Source organism: Equus quagga, chromosome 2 (genome assembly GCF_021613505.1).
Source record: "Equus quagga isolate Etosha38 chromosome 2, UCLA_HA_Equagga_1.0, whole genome shotgun sequence".
Lineage (NCBI taxonomy): Eukaryota > Metazoa > Chordata > Mammalia > Perissodactyla > Equidae > Equus > Equus quagga.
This window is the reverse complement of record NC_060268.1, coordinates 158,906,619-158,921,152: the sequence shown is the minus strand read 5'-3', so window position 1 is coordinate 158,921,152 and position 14,534 is coordinate 158,906,619. Positions and strand designations below refer to the sequence as shown.

The following is a 14,534-nucleotide window of genomic DNA, read 5'->3' as shown; positions in this document are numbered from 1 at the left end:
CTAAACATGTACAGTATGGTTCTAAACATGTATGGTAAGGTTCTAAACACGTAAGGTAAGGTGTGGAAAGGGCTTTAATACCAGATTTCCTAGACAACAGACCTCTCGCCTCTGATGAGAGTCTGACTTTCGGGTTCCAGTCATGTCCCAGTCCTTCGGTTCCATTGGGGGCAGAATCTTTGGTTCCAGGGCCTTTTAGGTCGAGAGCTCCTCCTCTACGCATGCTCTGGCTACGTGACTTGCAAACTGTTGGCCCGCCTCTGAGAAACATCTTGTTGGTAAGATGGAGTCCGTTTGAACTGGTCCCTCCTCTGCTGCCTTGAACACACCAGTGTCCTCCTTCCTCCCAACTCTGCCACTAAGAGTCTCTGCCAATTTCTTTGCCTCCTGACTTATATCTACTGATCTGTCAGGTCCCAGCTTAAAAACAAGTTCCTCAGACTAGATTAGGTCTTCCTATTAGGTACTCTTTTCTTTAACTTTCTATCACTTATTGCAACTACATTTTAATATACGTAAGATTACTTTTTAATGCTCCCAAGACTATAAGCTCCATGGGGCTAGGGACTGAGTCTGTCTTGTTCATCCCTGTATCTCCAGAAACTAGCAAAGGGCTTGGCTCATACTGTATGCTGAATGAATGAATAATCCACATGCCCCAAAAGATCAGATGAAAAATCCGGCTTAATTTGATTCAGTAGTAAGAATATAAATGAAGCGTGCAGTAACTAGATGCAAGAAGACCTAGGAATGAAGCCTTTAAATTCTGAGGAAAAATTATTACTAACATTGCATTCTTTGGCCAAGCTATCAAATGAGTATGAGAGGAGAATAATGATATTTTGAGAAATTCAAGGTCTCGAAAATTTATATGCTCTCATTCTCAGGGAGCTATTGGAAGATGCAAGGACATCAACCAAAAAAGATGAGAGAGGTTAAGGGGACCTCCAGGAAGATGTCCTTATCCTCAGGGTCCCAAAGGGAATGTTACACTGAAAGGGTTACAATTAAGAGAGTTTACTGCAGGGACCTTTTACTGGAGTATGGGCAGGGTAAGGGAAACAGCAAGGAACAGTGAAACCCCAGGGACTAGGAAAAATGGAAAGCCAGTATCATCTCTAGAGTTAAAGAAGCAAAGGAAGGGAGCTGTTACCAGGACCCAGCAAGACCTATAGCCGTGGGAGAGGGCCTGCTCCCCAGGAGTCATGGCCATAGACAGAACATAATCCCTTGCCCAGCAGGGAGGAAATGTATGTGTATGATAGTTGGGTGGGGGGAGGTTGGGGATGAGTGCCCCAACATTAGTCATAATAGCAGCATTAGTCATAATGACGAAAAAGTAGAAACAATCCAAATGTCCAACAAGTGGGAGTAGAGAAATAAAATATGATTTATCCATATAGTGGAATATTATTCAGCAATAAAAAGTACTAATACATGCTACGACGTGGATGAACCATGAAAACATGCTAAGTGAAGAAGCCAGACACCCAAGGCCACACAATGAATGATTCCATCTATATAAAATGTCCAGAATAGGCAAATCCAGAGAGGTAGTAAGTTAATTAGTGGTTGCCTTGGGGTGGAGGTGAGGAGGCCTCTGGGAGGTGTGGGGAGAAATGGGAAATGAATGCTAAAGGACTTCTTTTCAAAGTGACAAAACATTCTAAAATTAATTGTGGTGATGGTTGCACAACTCTGTGAATATACTAAAAACCATTGAATTATATGCTTTAAATGAGTGAGTTATATGGATTGTAAAATACATCTTAATAAAGCTGTTATTTTCAAAAGATATCCTTAAGACATCTTTTCCTACAAGATAATGAGGAAATTATCAAAGACTGTTAGGTATTATCAAAAGGAACCAACTTTAAAAAGCTCCCCTAAATGTGACAATTTAAGATTCAACAATGATAATAATTGTAATTAACTGAAACCCATCACATTTGTTTAAATTCATGAATTTTGTGATCTTTTAAAAAGAAAAATGCCAGTTGGTTACCTTCAGAGGATAACAATCTGTTCATTATCTAAAAACTGATAAAGAGAAAGCGTGAAGTATTTATTCTGCCTTCCTATATGAACTGCACCACTAGCTAACCAAATAGCAGATAAGGAGAAGCATCTCTTTATAAAAGAATTTCAATTAATAAGCAAAAAAGGAATAATAGCAATAGAATATCACCATTTGCAACTCTCAATGGATTAGTGGATCTGGGCATTGAGCATCTACGGCTGCTAACATCACAAAAAGAAAGACAACAGATATTATGTGTCTTCTGACCAAAGAACACAGTATCACCTCTAGTCTTGCCAAAAGGATCAAACATGGGTCTGATCAGGGCTCTGATCCAGCTGCCATCCCATACATGGGATGAAGGACCCTGATGAACTCACCATAAGTACCCAGTCAGTAAAACCCAAAATGGGTGAAACTACAGATAACTACAAAAAAAAGGGAAGGACAAAAAGGATGGAAGGGAACCTGTGTATTATGAGAGATTTAAAAAATGTGATGATTTTTTAAATGGACAAGTTATACTATAGTGCCTAGAGATACATACTTTGGTAATAAAACCATAAAGAAACACAAGAAAGTGATTAGTAGTAAAGTCAGGACAGTGGTTATTATTGGGGTTGAGATTGTCATGGGGACACGTGGAAAGGGCACCTGGCAGTGGCAAAGTTCTATTTCTTCAACTGGGTGGCAATTACATGGGTGTTTGCCTTTTAATAACTTACTAAACTATACATTCGTGTGATGCATTTTTCTGTATATATGTTTTATCTTACAATAAAATGATGAAAAAGGAAATAACTGGGGAGTTACTGCAACAGCTTATCTTCCCTTTTTCTTAAGCAGAATGTTTCTTCCTTGTACCACATAAATTTGCTTGATGAGTGCCAAGTCTATGACCCTGAATGGAAAATCCTTTCTCACATAGGAGTATTGATCATTTCCCCCCCTTTTTAAATATTTCTACAGGAGGAATTGAAAATAAATAACCTTGTTTTTTCTTTACTGTTGGATGAAGAAATAACTTCCAGAGAAGCATTCCTGAACAACTACCTTACAAGGAAGCAGGAAGAGAAAGTAAGGATAGCATCCAATATCTGAACACAAGCATTTTCTGACAGATGTGCGCCTTGTTTAACGAGAGCTCCCACGCCTAGACCTTTCCTTCCTTCCATGTTCCTTCTCAGCCGCGTGCGTTCCTTGGCTCCCTGCCTGGGACTTTGCTCCAGGGTCAGGTGAAAGCAGCCACGCCAATCTGTTAATAAGTTATGTGACTCTGCAGCTGCAATCATTTAGTCGTATGGCATATGGTTTATAAAATGAGGCCATACGGCTTCGTGGTTGAAAGGACCTATTTTCAACCACTCACTGGCTGCGGGACCTTGGACAGGACATATAAGCTTTTAAGCTATTTGAAAGCTCTTCTCTAGGGAATATTTTTCTTTGTGGACCATTTGGCACCCTGAGTTTTACTAAAAATGTAAGTAATGGGTTAGCTTAGAGAATGAAAAGCTGTCATGTTCTGAGAAACTCCAATAAATAGGAGCATGAATAGATGTTTCATTAAAGAGACAATGAATGTAAAATGCTTGTCACATAACGCTTTTCAAAAGATGTCAGCTGTTATTAGTAGTATTAATAAAGGACATTTGGTGGGCACGGATGTTAGCTCAGGGCCAGGCATCCTCAGCAAAAAGAGGAGGATTGGCAGTAGTTAGCTCAGGGCTATCTTCCTAAATTAATTAATTAAGTAAGTAAAGGACATTTGGAATGAATGATTTAGAGTATCATATATGACATATGTACTTACTTTTTGCTAAGAGTCTGTTAAACAGCATATGGACAGCACCTTCTAAATATATCCCCGCTCATAACAACCCTGCAAGGTACTGGATTTCTTTCACAGATGAGGAGAGCATCTCAGAGAGACTGGTAACACACCTAAGTCACCCACTATTACATAATATAGCAGGATCTGGAACTGTGGAAATGAGTGAAGACCATCCAAATGAAAATAAGCAGACTATTCAGAACCTTGGCATAATAAGGGAATCAGCCACCACCCCTTGTGCTGACACTCCAAGGCAGGCAGGGGGATGGGAAAGCTTTATAATGAAAAGACAGGGCTTCAGGTGCGCCCTAATTGGAAGTTATTGGCTTGGGAGAGGCAGGGGCAAGTTAATTAAAAGCTGGGAAACCTTAGTGATTGGTTTGGGGAGCATATTTGGCTTTCTCTGGTTGGTCCTAAGTTGGAAATGTTGGCGAAAGTTAGGAAAGCTGAAAGTTGTTGACCGAGCCCTGACAGCTTGGGACCCATTGCTGCAGACGTTGAGGTTTAACTTCCTGGATGGCTGCTGCACAGGTTGGGGGTCAGAATTCTATTTTTATGTAGGGTCTGGCCACTGTCTGTTTATAGATTCAGGCTCTCAGAAACCAGGTCCATGCAACTCCCAAGCCTGTGCAATTTCATTATCTATGCCCCTCTGCTAAGGAGGTAGCGTGCTTCATAGTCACTCACACACTCACATACCGAGCCGGGGGTACTTAGGAACAGGTGACTGGAAGTTTGTTCTTTCAAAGTCTCCAATTGGCTTACTTTCTTCTATAAATGTTACCTGTAACGGATACTTCACTGACACGTTTATCTTGTACTAGGAAATTTCTCATTCTTTTTAGTATCCCCAATATTTTTGTCTATCCTGAAAAATCTCCAGTTCCAATCAGCTATTCCTGATATTACAGAGCCAGACTTCAGAAGCCATCCGGAAATCTAAAGAAGACCTCGATGTGTACAAGGAACACTATGACAACTTAGTGGCAGAAGACAAAGTGAGAGCCATTGTCTTGCCCCTCCCCCAATGCAATAGAGTTGCTGCTGCCTGGATTTGGGGAAGATTAAAGGGAATATAATTTAATTTCCTCATAGATTTTTCTCCTACTATAATTCTTAGTTATGAGTGAACTTCATTCTATGCCATTGTATATTTCTGAAAATCATTGTGTAAAATAAATTTTTGTAAATTTCTTTGGTTTAAACTTCCTCTTGTACAAAAAAGAGATCATCTAGACTTTTGGGCTTTGCAAACATGGGGTTGCAGGTCCCACTAGTTGGTCATGAAATCAATTTAGTAGGCTATGATCAGCTGTTTAACAATGGAAAAGAATCGGATAGAAAAGCATAAAGAAGAATAGAATTGAATGGAATGAAATAGAGTAGAATAGATTAGAGTACTTTTCATGTTTTATAGGCAAATATTTTGTGCAGCTTCAGTTCTGGGTGATTTCTAAAACCTCGTACATTAAACAATATTTTTAATTCCCTGAGGTGCTTTCTATTCTATGCACAGTGAGTGGACACCATCTAACAAGTCTACCTTATAAACCAAGTTTTCATGGATTTTTAAAAATCAAAGTGATACAACTCTATATTTTGAAGAGTATTGTCAACAAATAAAAGTTTTCTGAAAAAGGTTACAATCCTGGCAATGATCTGTCTGTCCTTAGGTTCTGGATCGCAGCTTTAGAAAGGAATTTTCTGAAATCCCCAGTCATCAGGTGGACATACTCTACAAACTTTTTAAACGCCGACCCAGGTTTGTTTCTCCTTTGCTATCACGTTTCTTGTAAAAAATGTTTGTAAATGAAGAGGAGTGTTATCAGAATTCCAATTTTCCTTTCAATTAGATGTAAATATTCAGTGAAATATCTTTTACCTGAAAATGTTCAAGTGTCTTAATATAACTCAGGGTTTTTTTTAGATTATTCTTACATCTTAAGGTAGGCAATGAAGAATAATGATTTATTTTCATTATTTAAAAATACTTAAGTATCTAGGTAAGCACGTGCTTCTACAGGTTCTGTGTTATAAATGAAAGTAGATTCTCTGAAGTCAGACGGCATACAGACCTATAAATAATTTTGCCCAAGATATGAGCAAATATGAGTCCCCTGAGATATGAATTAGAATTACACATAAAAGGCTTATAGGACAAAGTAAGTTTGGGAAAATACTGAATTTAAAAGAAAAAAAGGTTAAACAGTTCTCTTTACTAAAGAACTTCTCACAACTTGTTTTTGGCCTTTGGTTGTCCAAGTAGAGAATATAGAGTAAGCAGTATTTTCCACATTTCTTTGACCACAAGTCCCCTTTCCTCGGAGCACCTGCTGTGACTGTTCAAGGCAAAGTTTGAAATGATTGAAAATAACCGTTATCAAAAGAGTTCCACAATATCTGATTTTTATACTGAGAGTAGCATTAGAATTACATTTCACAGACTTCCAAATTTTTATAAATTCAGATTTCTATAATTTTCAACCAAATGTAATCTAGAACTCATGGAGTTTGTCACAAAGGGATAGGTTCATTTGTGTCTGAGATACGAACCCGTTCTCTCACCTTTGACAGGTCACATATAACCTGGGAAAGTCAACCTAAAACATGCCTCATATCTTGGTTCCTCTGTTTTTAAAGGAACGAGTTATTATAAGCCTTGTGAAGAAAGAAGCGAGACCTCCCATATAGTGGGAGGCAGCAGTGGGAAGAGCATAAACTTTATAGCCGACAGAATTAGTGTTAAATCCTAACAACACTATCTATCAGGCCTGTGACCTGGGGCCAACAGCTTCTCTGGAGCCTCACTGCCCCATCTAGAGAAAGAGGCTGGCAGTGACGTCACCGTGTATTGTAAAGCACCTTGACAGCGAGTGTCTCACACAAATCCTTGTGTTCTTCTTCCTTCCCAGCCACAGCCCAAGGACACAAAATGACTCTATTAATGTAGATAAAACAGGTGCTTCTCCAGTTCCCTCTGTATCTGAACATATTCCAGGCTACCCACCTGCAAAAAAGATACCAGCAGGCGGTATGTGGCACAGAACCAGGGAAAAGTCACATTTGTCTCCGGCGTTTACTTGCCTGCTTAAAACCCACAGAAGGGAGACGTTTTCCAGTACGGGTGAAGCTGCCAGAGCCGACAACTGTTAGGAACGTCTATAGTCCAGCCAAGGTCCCGGGTGGGCGTCCAGAGAGTATGAAAGGAGGTCAAAGTGGGCGCTTTTCTCTTTGGAATAATCCACTCAGCAGCCCCCAAGTGCCAAAGGAAAGTGTCATGCAATGTCACACTCACGCTAAGGGTTGTGTTATTTAACGTTGAGTTTTTTGTGTGAGAATGTGGAAGACTAATGGGCTTTTATTGGTGATACCAGGATTCACAAACCGAAAATGCACTCAGAAACGGCCGGTATTGTGCCTTTTGGAGAGCGACCGGAATCTGGGAAATCGAATAAAGATGCCTTTGCCCAGTTAATGAAAGCCATGGATGATTTGGACAATATTAATAACATGCCAGAAGGATTGGACCCCTCGGTCTGGGAACATTTCTGCATGACCAGAAGAGTGAAAGTGGAAAATGAACAGAAAGTATATAATAACATTTTATTTTATTTTATCTCAATTTCATTTATCAAGTATATACTAATATCAAGTATATAGTTTATGGTGGTCAGTGTTTCCAGAAAAGCTAATTATTTAGGTTTTCCTGCTAGAGTAGTAGTCAGTAATAATAATAATGATGATGAAACAAAACATTAACCTTAGTGCTATTGAGGGCTCAGTAGAGGCCTGTACTTGCAGACCCACACTGTCCAAAATGGTGGCCACTAACCACATGTGGTTATTGCTTACTTGAAATAAATGTGACCAGTCCTAATTGAGACGTGCTGTAAGTGGAAAATACACACAGATTTAGAAGACTTAGTATGAAAAAAAAGAATGGAAAATGTCTCAATATTTTTTATATAAATTACAGGTTGAAATGACAATGTTTGGGATATATTGTATAAATAAAATATATTAGTAAAATTAATTTCACCTGTTTCATTTCACTTTCTTATAATATGGCTACTACAAAATTTAAAATTACGTATGCAGCTTGCATTTATGGCTCACATGATATTTCTCTTGGACAGCACTATTGTAGACACAACTTCCCCTCTCTCTGCCCTAGTCTTGAGTAGTACTCATCTCTTTTTTGCATAGATTAGAATATATTTCACCAGAACCAGCTTTATAGTTTCACTAGAATATATTTTTTTCCTTTTTTTTTTTTTTTTTGAGGAAGATCAGCCCTGAACTAACATCTGCCGCCAATCCTCCTCTTTTTGCTGAGGAAGACTGGCCCTGAGCTAACATCCGTGCCCATCTTCCTCTACTTTATATGTGGGACACCTGCGACAGCATGGCTTAATAAGCAGTGCATAGGTCCACACTGGGGATCCAAACCCTGGGCCACTGAAGCGGAACGTGTGAACTTAACCACGGCACCACTGGGCCGGCCCCAGAATACATTTTTGAAATTATTTTATTGAGGTCATATTGGTTTATAACTGTGTAATTTCAAGTGTACATCATTATATATCAGTTTCTGAGAGTACATTTTTTTAAATATAGCAAAGGGTAACAATTTGAGAGTGTGTTTAATTGGGAAGAGAGTCCTTCCTCTTATTGCTTCTTGACCATTCCCTGCCTCCCCTCCCCCAGATTCCCTAAATTCACTGCCACATGCATCGGGCTGGCATATTCTTGGTAAAGTATCTATGATTTTATAATTTTATCTGAGATGATGAGAACAGATTTTAAAATAAAATATAAGAAAAATTCTAGTTGCTTGAATATTGAATTTTCAGTGAGAAGCAAATTTGATACTTTTCCGATTATTTGTTGACTGTACCATGTGAGTTTTAGATATATTACGTAATGGCAGAGAGAGAAATTTTTGTTAATCTCTGAGAAAGACGGGCTTCATAACAAAGTTAAAAGATGTGTGTTTTCTAAAGTTTTTAAAATTAGTTTGCTTGTATTTCTAAAGCTCCATATGTTCTGAGATGTGTGTGGTTTGGTTGCTTCAGGTAAAGCAGAAAGCAGCTGGCTTGATGGAAATGGTGGCTTTTGTCCGGAGGAGAACTGAGGATGATGAGAAGGTGCAACGCGAAATTGAAAAAGTCTTCCATGAACTCATCCTGTAATTTGAACCTTTCATTTATTCAAAGTCTAAGCTAGGACTAAATTAGGTTGTGTTATCAAGGGGCTCCTAATCACTAGTTCCCAGCTGGCGAAGACTTATCTATCCGGTTGGGCTTTGTAACGTCTCTTTGGAAAAGAGCATTTTGTTACATAAGACCTTATATGAGAATGGAACTAACCTATATGTTCCATTGCTTTTATATAAGAAATAGGAAAGTTTTGGAAAAATCTTAGTATTTTTTAATCTGTTCTTTCCACATAAAAATACATACATAGGTAGAATTTATTTCTGCTAGTAAGGACTTTTCGGCTCAAGCCACACAAACAATGTGGAAAATCAAGCAGACATCCAAGAAACGTCCATATAGACACCTAACCGGCTAATATCTTTCTCTTTAGGGGAGCTTGTTGTATTTTGCTGAGTGATTGGGATACTGTTTTAAGTCCTGCTTCACTTTTGGCCATATTTATAGCCACATTGATAAATACTTCTCTGATGTTCTCAAATTCATCATTATACGTCATTTTCAGCTCTAGGCTATAAGGAGGAATATGAATATATTTGATAAGTAGCAAACAAACATTGTTAATATAATATCAGAAGTCAATACACAAAGTCAGAACTTTAATAGATTTATTTGGTAGCATCTCTATTTTCTTCCACTTGCAATCAAAATTATATTTATCTTTTCTTAATCATAAAGTAAAACTTTATGAATGTATTTCTCTCCATACCATTCTTTGAGCAGCCCAAGTGTAATTCCATATTAATAAGAGGAAGTATCATAGAGCCCTCTAGGAAAGCTCATCACTGGGAAAATATTTTCCATGTTAATCTCTAGCATGTTTAGCTTCAGCTTAAGGAAAATTAAGTTTGAATTTTATATTCGCAGATAATGGGTGAAATTTGTAGTATAAATATCCTACAACTATTTACTTTGATGTCTTTTTCAATTTAGATTACAGGAAGAGAAAGTGAGATTCCAGCTGAATTTGACAATCCAAATTCTCCTTAAACAAGGACAAGTAGAACTGGAGAATTTCCAGTTATTGTTGGAGTATTCTGATGCAATTCTCATCAACAAGAACATAATTGAAGACTTGAATTCTGTGATTCGGGTAATTATCATTTTTTAAGGAGAAAAACCCAAAGTACCACCTGCTGTACCAATTATTTTTCACTATTCTCCCATTTCCATGATAAGTCATTTTCATTCAGTTAAATCAGTGGTTCCTAACTCTGACAGTACATTAGGCCCCACCCCTAGGCGTGCGTATGTTTTAAAAGCTACCCAGATAATTCTGAAGTACAAGAAGTTCGGGACCACAGAGTTAAATGTTCATTCTAATATGCCATCATTTTGTTAGGCTTAATCTACTCACCTAATGATAAGCTTAGGTAAACTTAGATAATTGATTTCACACCTTGCCTGTTTTCCAATATAAACATTTAATGTTATATATTTCCCTCTTGGCTACATATATTTTAGCTGCATTCTGCAAATGTTGATGTTTTATGTTTCCATTTTCTTTCCATTTAAAATATTTTTAAATGTCCCTTGTAACTCTCTATTTGACTCATGGGTTATTTGGAAGTGTGTTATTTAATTTCTGAATATTTGGGGATTTGGTGCTGTTTGGGGATTACGTGCTAATGTTGCCAGACATTGTACTTTTACAAATGCTCTACACCCACAACACAGTGGTGTTATTTTTGCTTTAGAGAGTCAACTGTCTTTTAGAGTGATGAAAAATAAGAAAAAAATATTTTCTAGTTCCTTCCATTTTCACTTTTCAAGAGATCTTTCTTTGTGTAAATTGAAGTTTCTGTCTGTTATCATATACCTTCTGCTTAAAGAACTTCTTTAAACTGAATTGCAAGTAGACCTGTAATGACTTCTCTCAGTTTTTCTTTGTCTGAAATTGTCTTTGATTCCCCTTCCTTGTTGAAAGGTGTTTTGCTGGGTCCCCTTGATTGGCAGGTTCTCTGTCTGTCTCCATCTTTTCACTTGAAAGGTGTTCATTTTCTTCTGGCTTACAGAGTTTCTGACTGGATGTCTACTATATGTTTTTTTTTCTTTGTTCCACATAATGTAATGTGTTTGTCTTAGAGATTTTCTCCTTATCTTTGGTTTTTAGCAGTTTTAACATATGTTTAGGAGTGTGTGTGTGTGTGTGTGTGTGTGTGTTTGATCCTTTTAATGAACTATTGAGTTTGGTTTGCTAATATTTTCTTGAGGATTTTTGCATCTATGTTCATCAGCGATATTGGCCTGTAATTTTCTTTTCTTGTGTTTTCTTTGTCTGGCTTTGGTATCAGGGTAATGCTGGTCTAGTAAAATGAGTTTGGAAGTGTTCCCTCCTCTTCAGTTTTTTGTAAGAGTTTTACAAAGATTGCTATTAATTCTTTTTAAAATATTTAGTAGTCTTCACCAGTCAAGGTTTTGTCCCTCAGCTTTTTTTGTTGTTGGGAGGTTTTTAAATCTGATTAAATGTCTTTACTTACTATAAGTCTACCAGATTTTCTATTACTTCGAGTCAGTTTTTGCAGTTTGTGTGTTTCCAGGATTTTTTTCTATTTCATCTAGGCTATCTAATTTGTTGGTATACAATTGTTCATCATATTCTCTTGTAATCCTTTTAATTTCAGTAAGGTTGGTAGTAATGTTCCTGATTTCATTTCTGACTTTAGCCAATTGAGTCTTTTCTCTCTTTTTTTCTTGGTACAACTAAAGGTTTGTCAACTTTGTTGTTTTTTCCCAATGATTCTGATTTCAAAGATTTTGGTTTCACTTCTTTTCTCTATTGTTTTCCTATTTTCTATTTAATTTATCTTTGTTCTAATCTTCCTATTTCCTTCCTTCTGCTTGCTGTGGGGTTTGTTTGGTCTTCTTTTTCTAATTCTATAAGATGTAAAGTTATATTATCGATTTGCGATCATTCTCCTTTTTTAATGTAGGTGTTTATAGCTATAAATTTCTGTCTGAACACTGCTTTTGATGCATCCCGTAAGTTTTCCCTTTCATTCATTTCAAAGTATTTTCTAATATCCCTTGTGATTTCTTCCTTGACCCATTGCTTATTTAACAATGTGTTGTTTAATTTCCACATATTTGTGAATATTCCAGTTTTTCTCCTGTTACTGATTTCTAGTTTCATTCCCTTGTGGTCAGAACAGATACTTTGTATGACTTCAATCATCTTAAATTTATTAGGATTCATTTTATGGCCTAACACATGGTCTATACTTGAGAATGCTCCATTTGCACTTGCAGAAAACATGTATCCTGTGATTATTGGGGTGTGTTCTTATATATGTCTCATAGGATTAGTTTATAGTGTTGTTCAGATCCTCTTTTTTTTAATTGATTTTCTGTATACTTGTTCTATCCATTATTGAAAGTGGGATATTGAAGTCTCCAATTATTCTTATAGAACTGTCTATTTCTCCTTCAAATCTGTCAATTTTAGCTTTATATATTTTGGAGCTCTATTTTTAGGTGCATATACGTTTAAAATTGTTACATCTTCTTGAAGGATTGGCCTTTTTCTTTCTTTTTTTTTTTTTGAGGAAGATTAGCCCTGAGCTAACTGCTGCCAATCCTCCTCTTTTTTCTGAGGAAGACTGGCCTTGAGCTAAGATCCATGCCCATCTTCCTCTACTTTATATGTGGGACGCCTACCATAGCAGGGCTTGACGAGTGGTGGCATGTCCGCACCCGGGATCTGAACCCGCGAACCCCCGGCTGCTGAGAAGCGGAACGTGCGCACTTAACCGCTGCGCCACTGGGCTGGCCCCAAGGATTGGCCTTTTATCAACATATAATGGCCTTTTTTGTCTCTTGTAACAATTTTTGTCTTAAAGTTTGTTTTGTCTGATATTAGTATAGCTACCCCAGCTGTCTTTTGGTTACAATTTGCGTGGAAGATATTTTTCCATCCTTTCACTTTCAAGCTACTTGTATAGATCGTTGAATCTAAAGTGAATCGCTTCTAGACCAAATATCATTGGATCATTTTTTTAAATCCATTGGGCCTATCTCTGCCTTTTAATTGTAGAGTTTAATCCATTTACATTTAAAGAAATTACTGGTAAAGAAGGACTTACCTCTGCCACTTTGATATTTGTTTTCTGTATATCACAGATTTTGGTTCCTCAATTCCTCCATTACTTCCTTCTTTTGTATATAGTCGATTTTTTGCAGAATACCATTTTGATCACCTTCTCTTTTCTTTTCCATATACATTTTAGTTGTTTCCTTAGTAATTACCCTGGAGATTACAATTGACATCTTAATTTTATAATAAATTAGTCCAAATTAACACCAACTTAGTTTCAATAGTATACAAACTCTGCTCCTATACAGCTCTGTTCCTCCCCTTTATGTTTTTATTGTCACAAATTACATCTTTATACATTATATGTCATTTAACATAGATTCATAATTATTGTTTTATGCATTTTTCTTTTAAATCATATTAAAAAATAAAGAGTGCTTACAAACCAAAAAACAATAATACGGACTTTCATATTTACCTAAGGAGTTACATTTTTTATTTAGTTTTTAAAAAATTTCTTCTTAGGCCTTTGAGTTACTGTCTAGTGCCTTTTCATTTCAGATTGAAGGGCTCTCTTCAGCATTTCTTGTAGAGCAGGCCTACTAATGATGGGCTCCCTCAGCTTTTGTTTGTCTCAGAATGTCTTAAATTCTCCTTCATTTTTTTTTTGTTATGGTAGAAGCAACAATCATTATCAGATTTGATGACAGATTGAATGTGAAGGGTAAGGTAAAGAGAGGGATCAAGAATAAATTCCTTGAGTTTTGAGCAACTGAATAGATGATGGTGTCATTAACTGACATGAGAAAGACTGGGGAGACGTAGCTCTGATGGAGGGCAAAGAATGAAGAGTTTTGGCCTTTGTTAAATTTGAGATGCCTATAAAACATCCCAATGGAAATATCAAGCAGACAGTCAGAATTCAGGGCTGAGCTAGAAATTTAGGAGTGTTCTATATATAGATCACATGTAGATAACTACTAAGGATTATCACACATAGATATCTATGTATAGATAATTTAAGCCAGGAGATTGCTTGAGACAACCCAGGAAGTGGGTAGATAGAAGAGGGAGTTTGGGCCAACACCCAAAGTCCAACCATGAAAGAGCAAGCAGAGAAGGAGTCAGGTAAGGAGACTGAAAAGGAGCTGCCAGTGAAGAAGGAGGAAACCTGGAAACCGTAAGAGAAACAGTCTCAAGGAGGCAAGACTCATGCACTATGTCAATTACTTTACCAGAGCAGTCTCAGTGGAGGCTTGGGGCAGGAGCTCAATTGGTGATGGTCGAGGAAATAATATGAAGTGAGGAGGTAGAGACCGTGACTATAAATAAATCTGACAAGAAAGTTGACTGAAAAGAAAGCAGAGAGGAGATGTGCTATCTCTCCAGCAGTGTTTCTCAGCCTTGGCACTGTTGACATTTTGGGCCAGGTGA

The 14,534-nt window shown here is 37.3% G+C and overlaps 1 protein-coding gene across 6 annotated transcripts in view; it reads left to right on the top strand.

The window, feature by feature from the left end:
- Window positions 1–14,534, top strand: part of CFAP43 (cilia and flagella associated protein 43) — a 104,417-nt gene that overhangs the window by 85,294 nt on the left and 4,589 nt on the right. For all 6 annotated transcript variants that reach the window (XM_046651456.1, XM_046651439.1, XM_046651444.1 and 3 more), the window contains 6 exons: window positions 2,990–3,097; window positions 4,763–4,849; window positions 5,525–5,613; window positions 7,226–7,439; window positions 8,927–9,039; window positions 10,001–10,160. In XM_046651456.1, coding sequence (XP_046507412.1) covers window positions 2,990–3,097; window positions 4,763–4,849; window positions 5,525–5,613; window positions 7,226–7,439; window positions 8,927–9,039; window positions 10,001–10,160 — 771 coding nt within the window. The remainder of the gene's footprint in view (window positions 1–2,989; window positions 3,098–4,762; window positions 4,850–5,524; window positions 5,614–7,225; window positions 7,440–8,926; window positions 9,040–10,000; window positions 10,161–14,534) is intronic.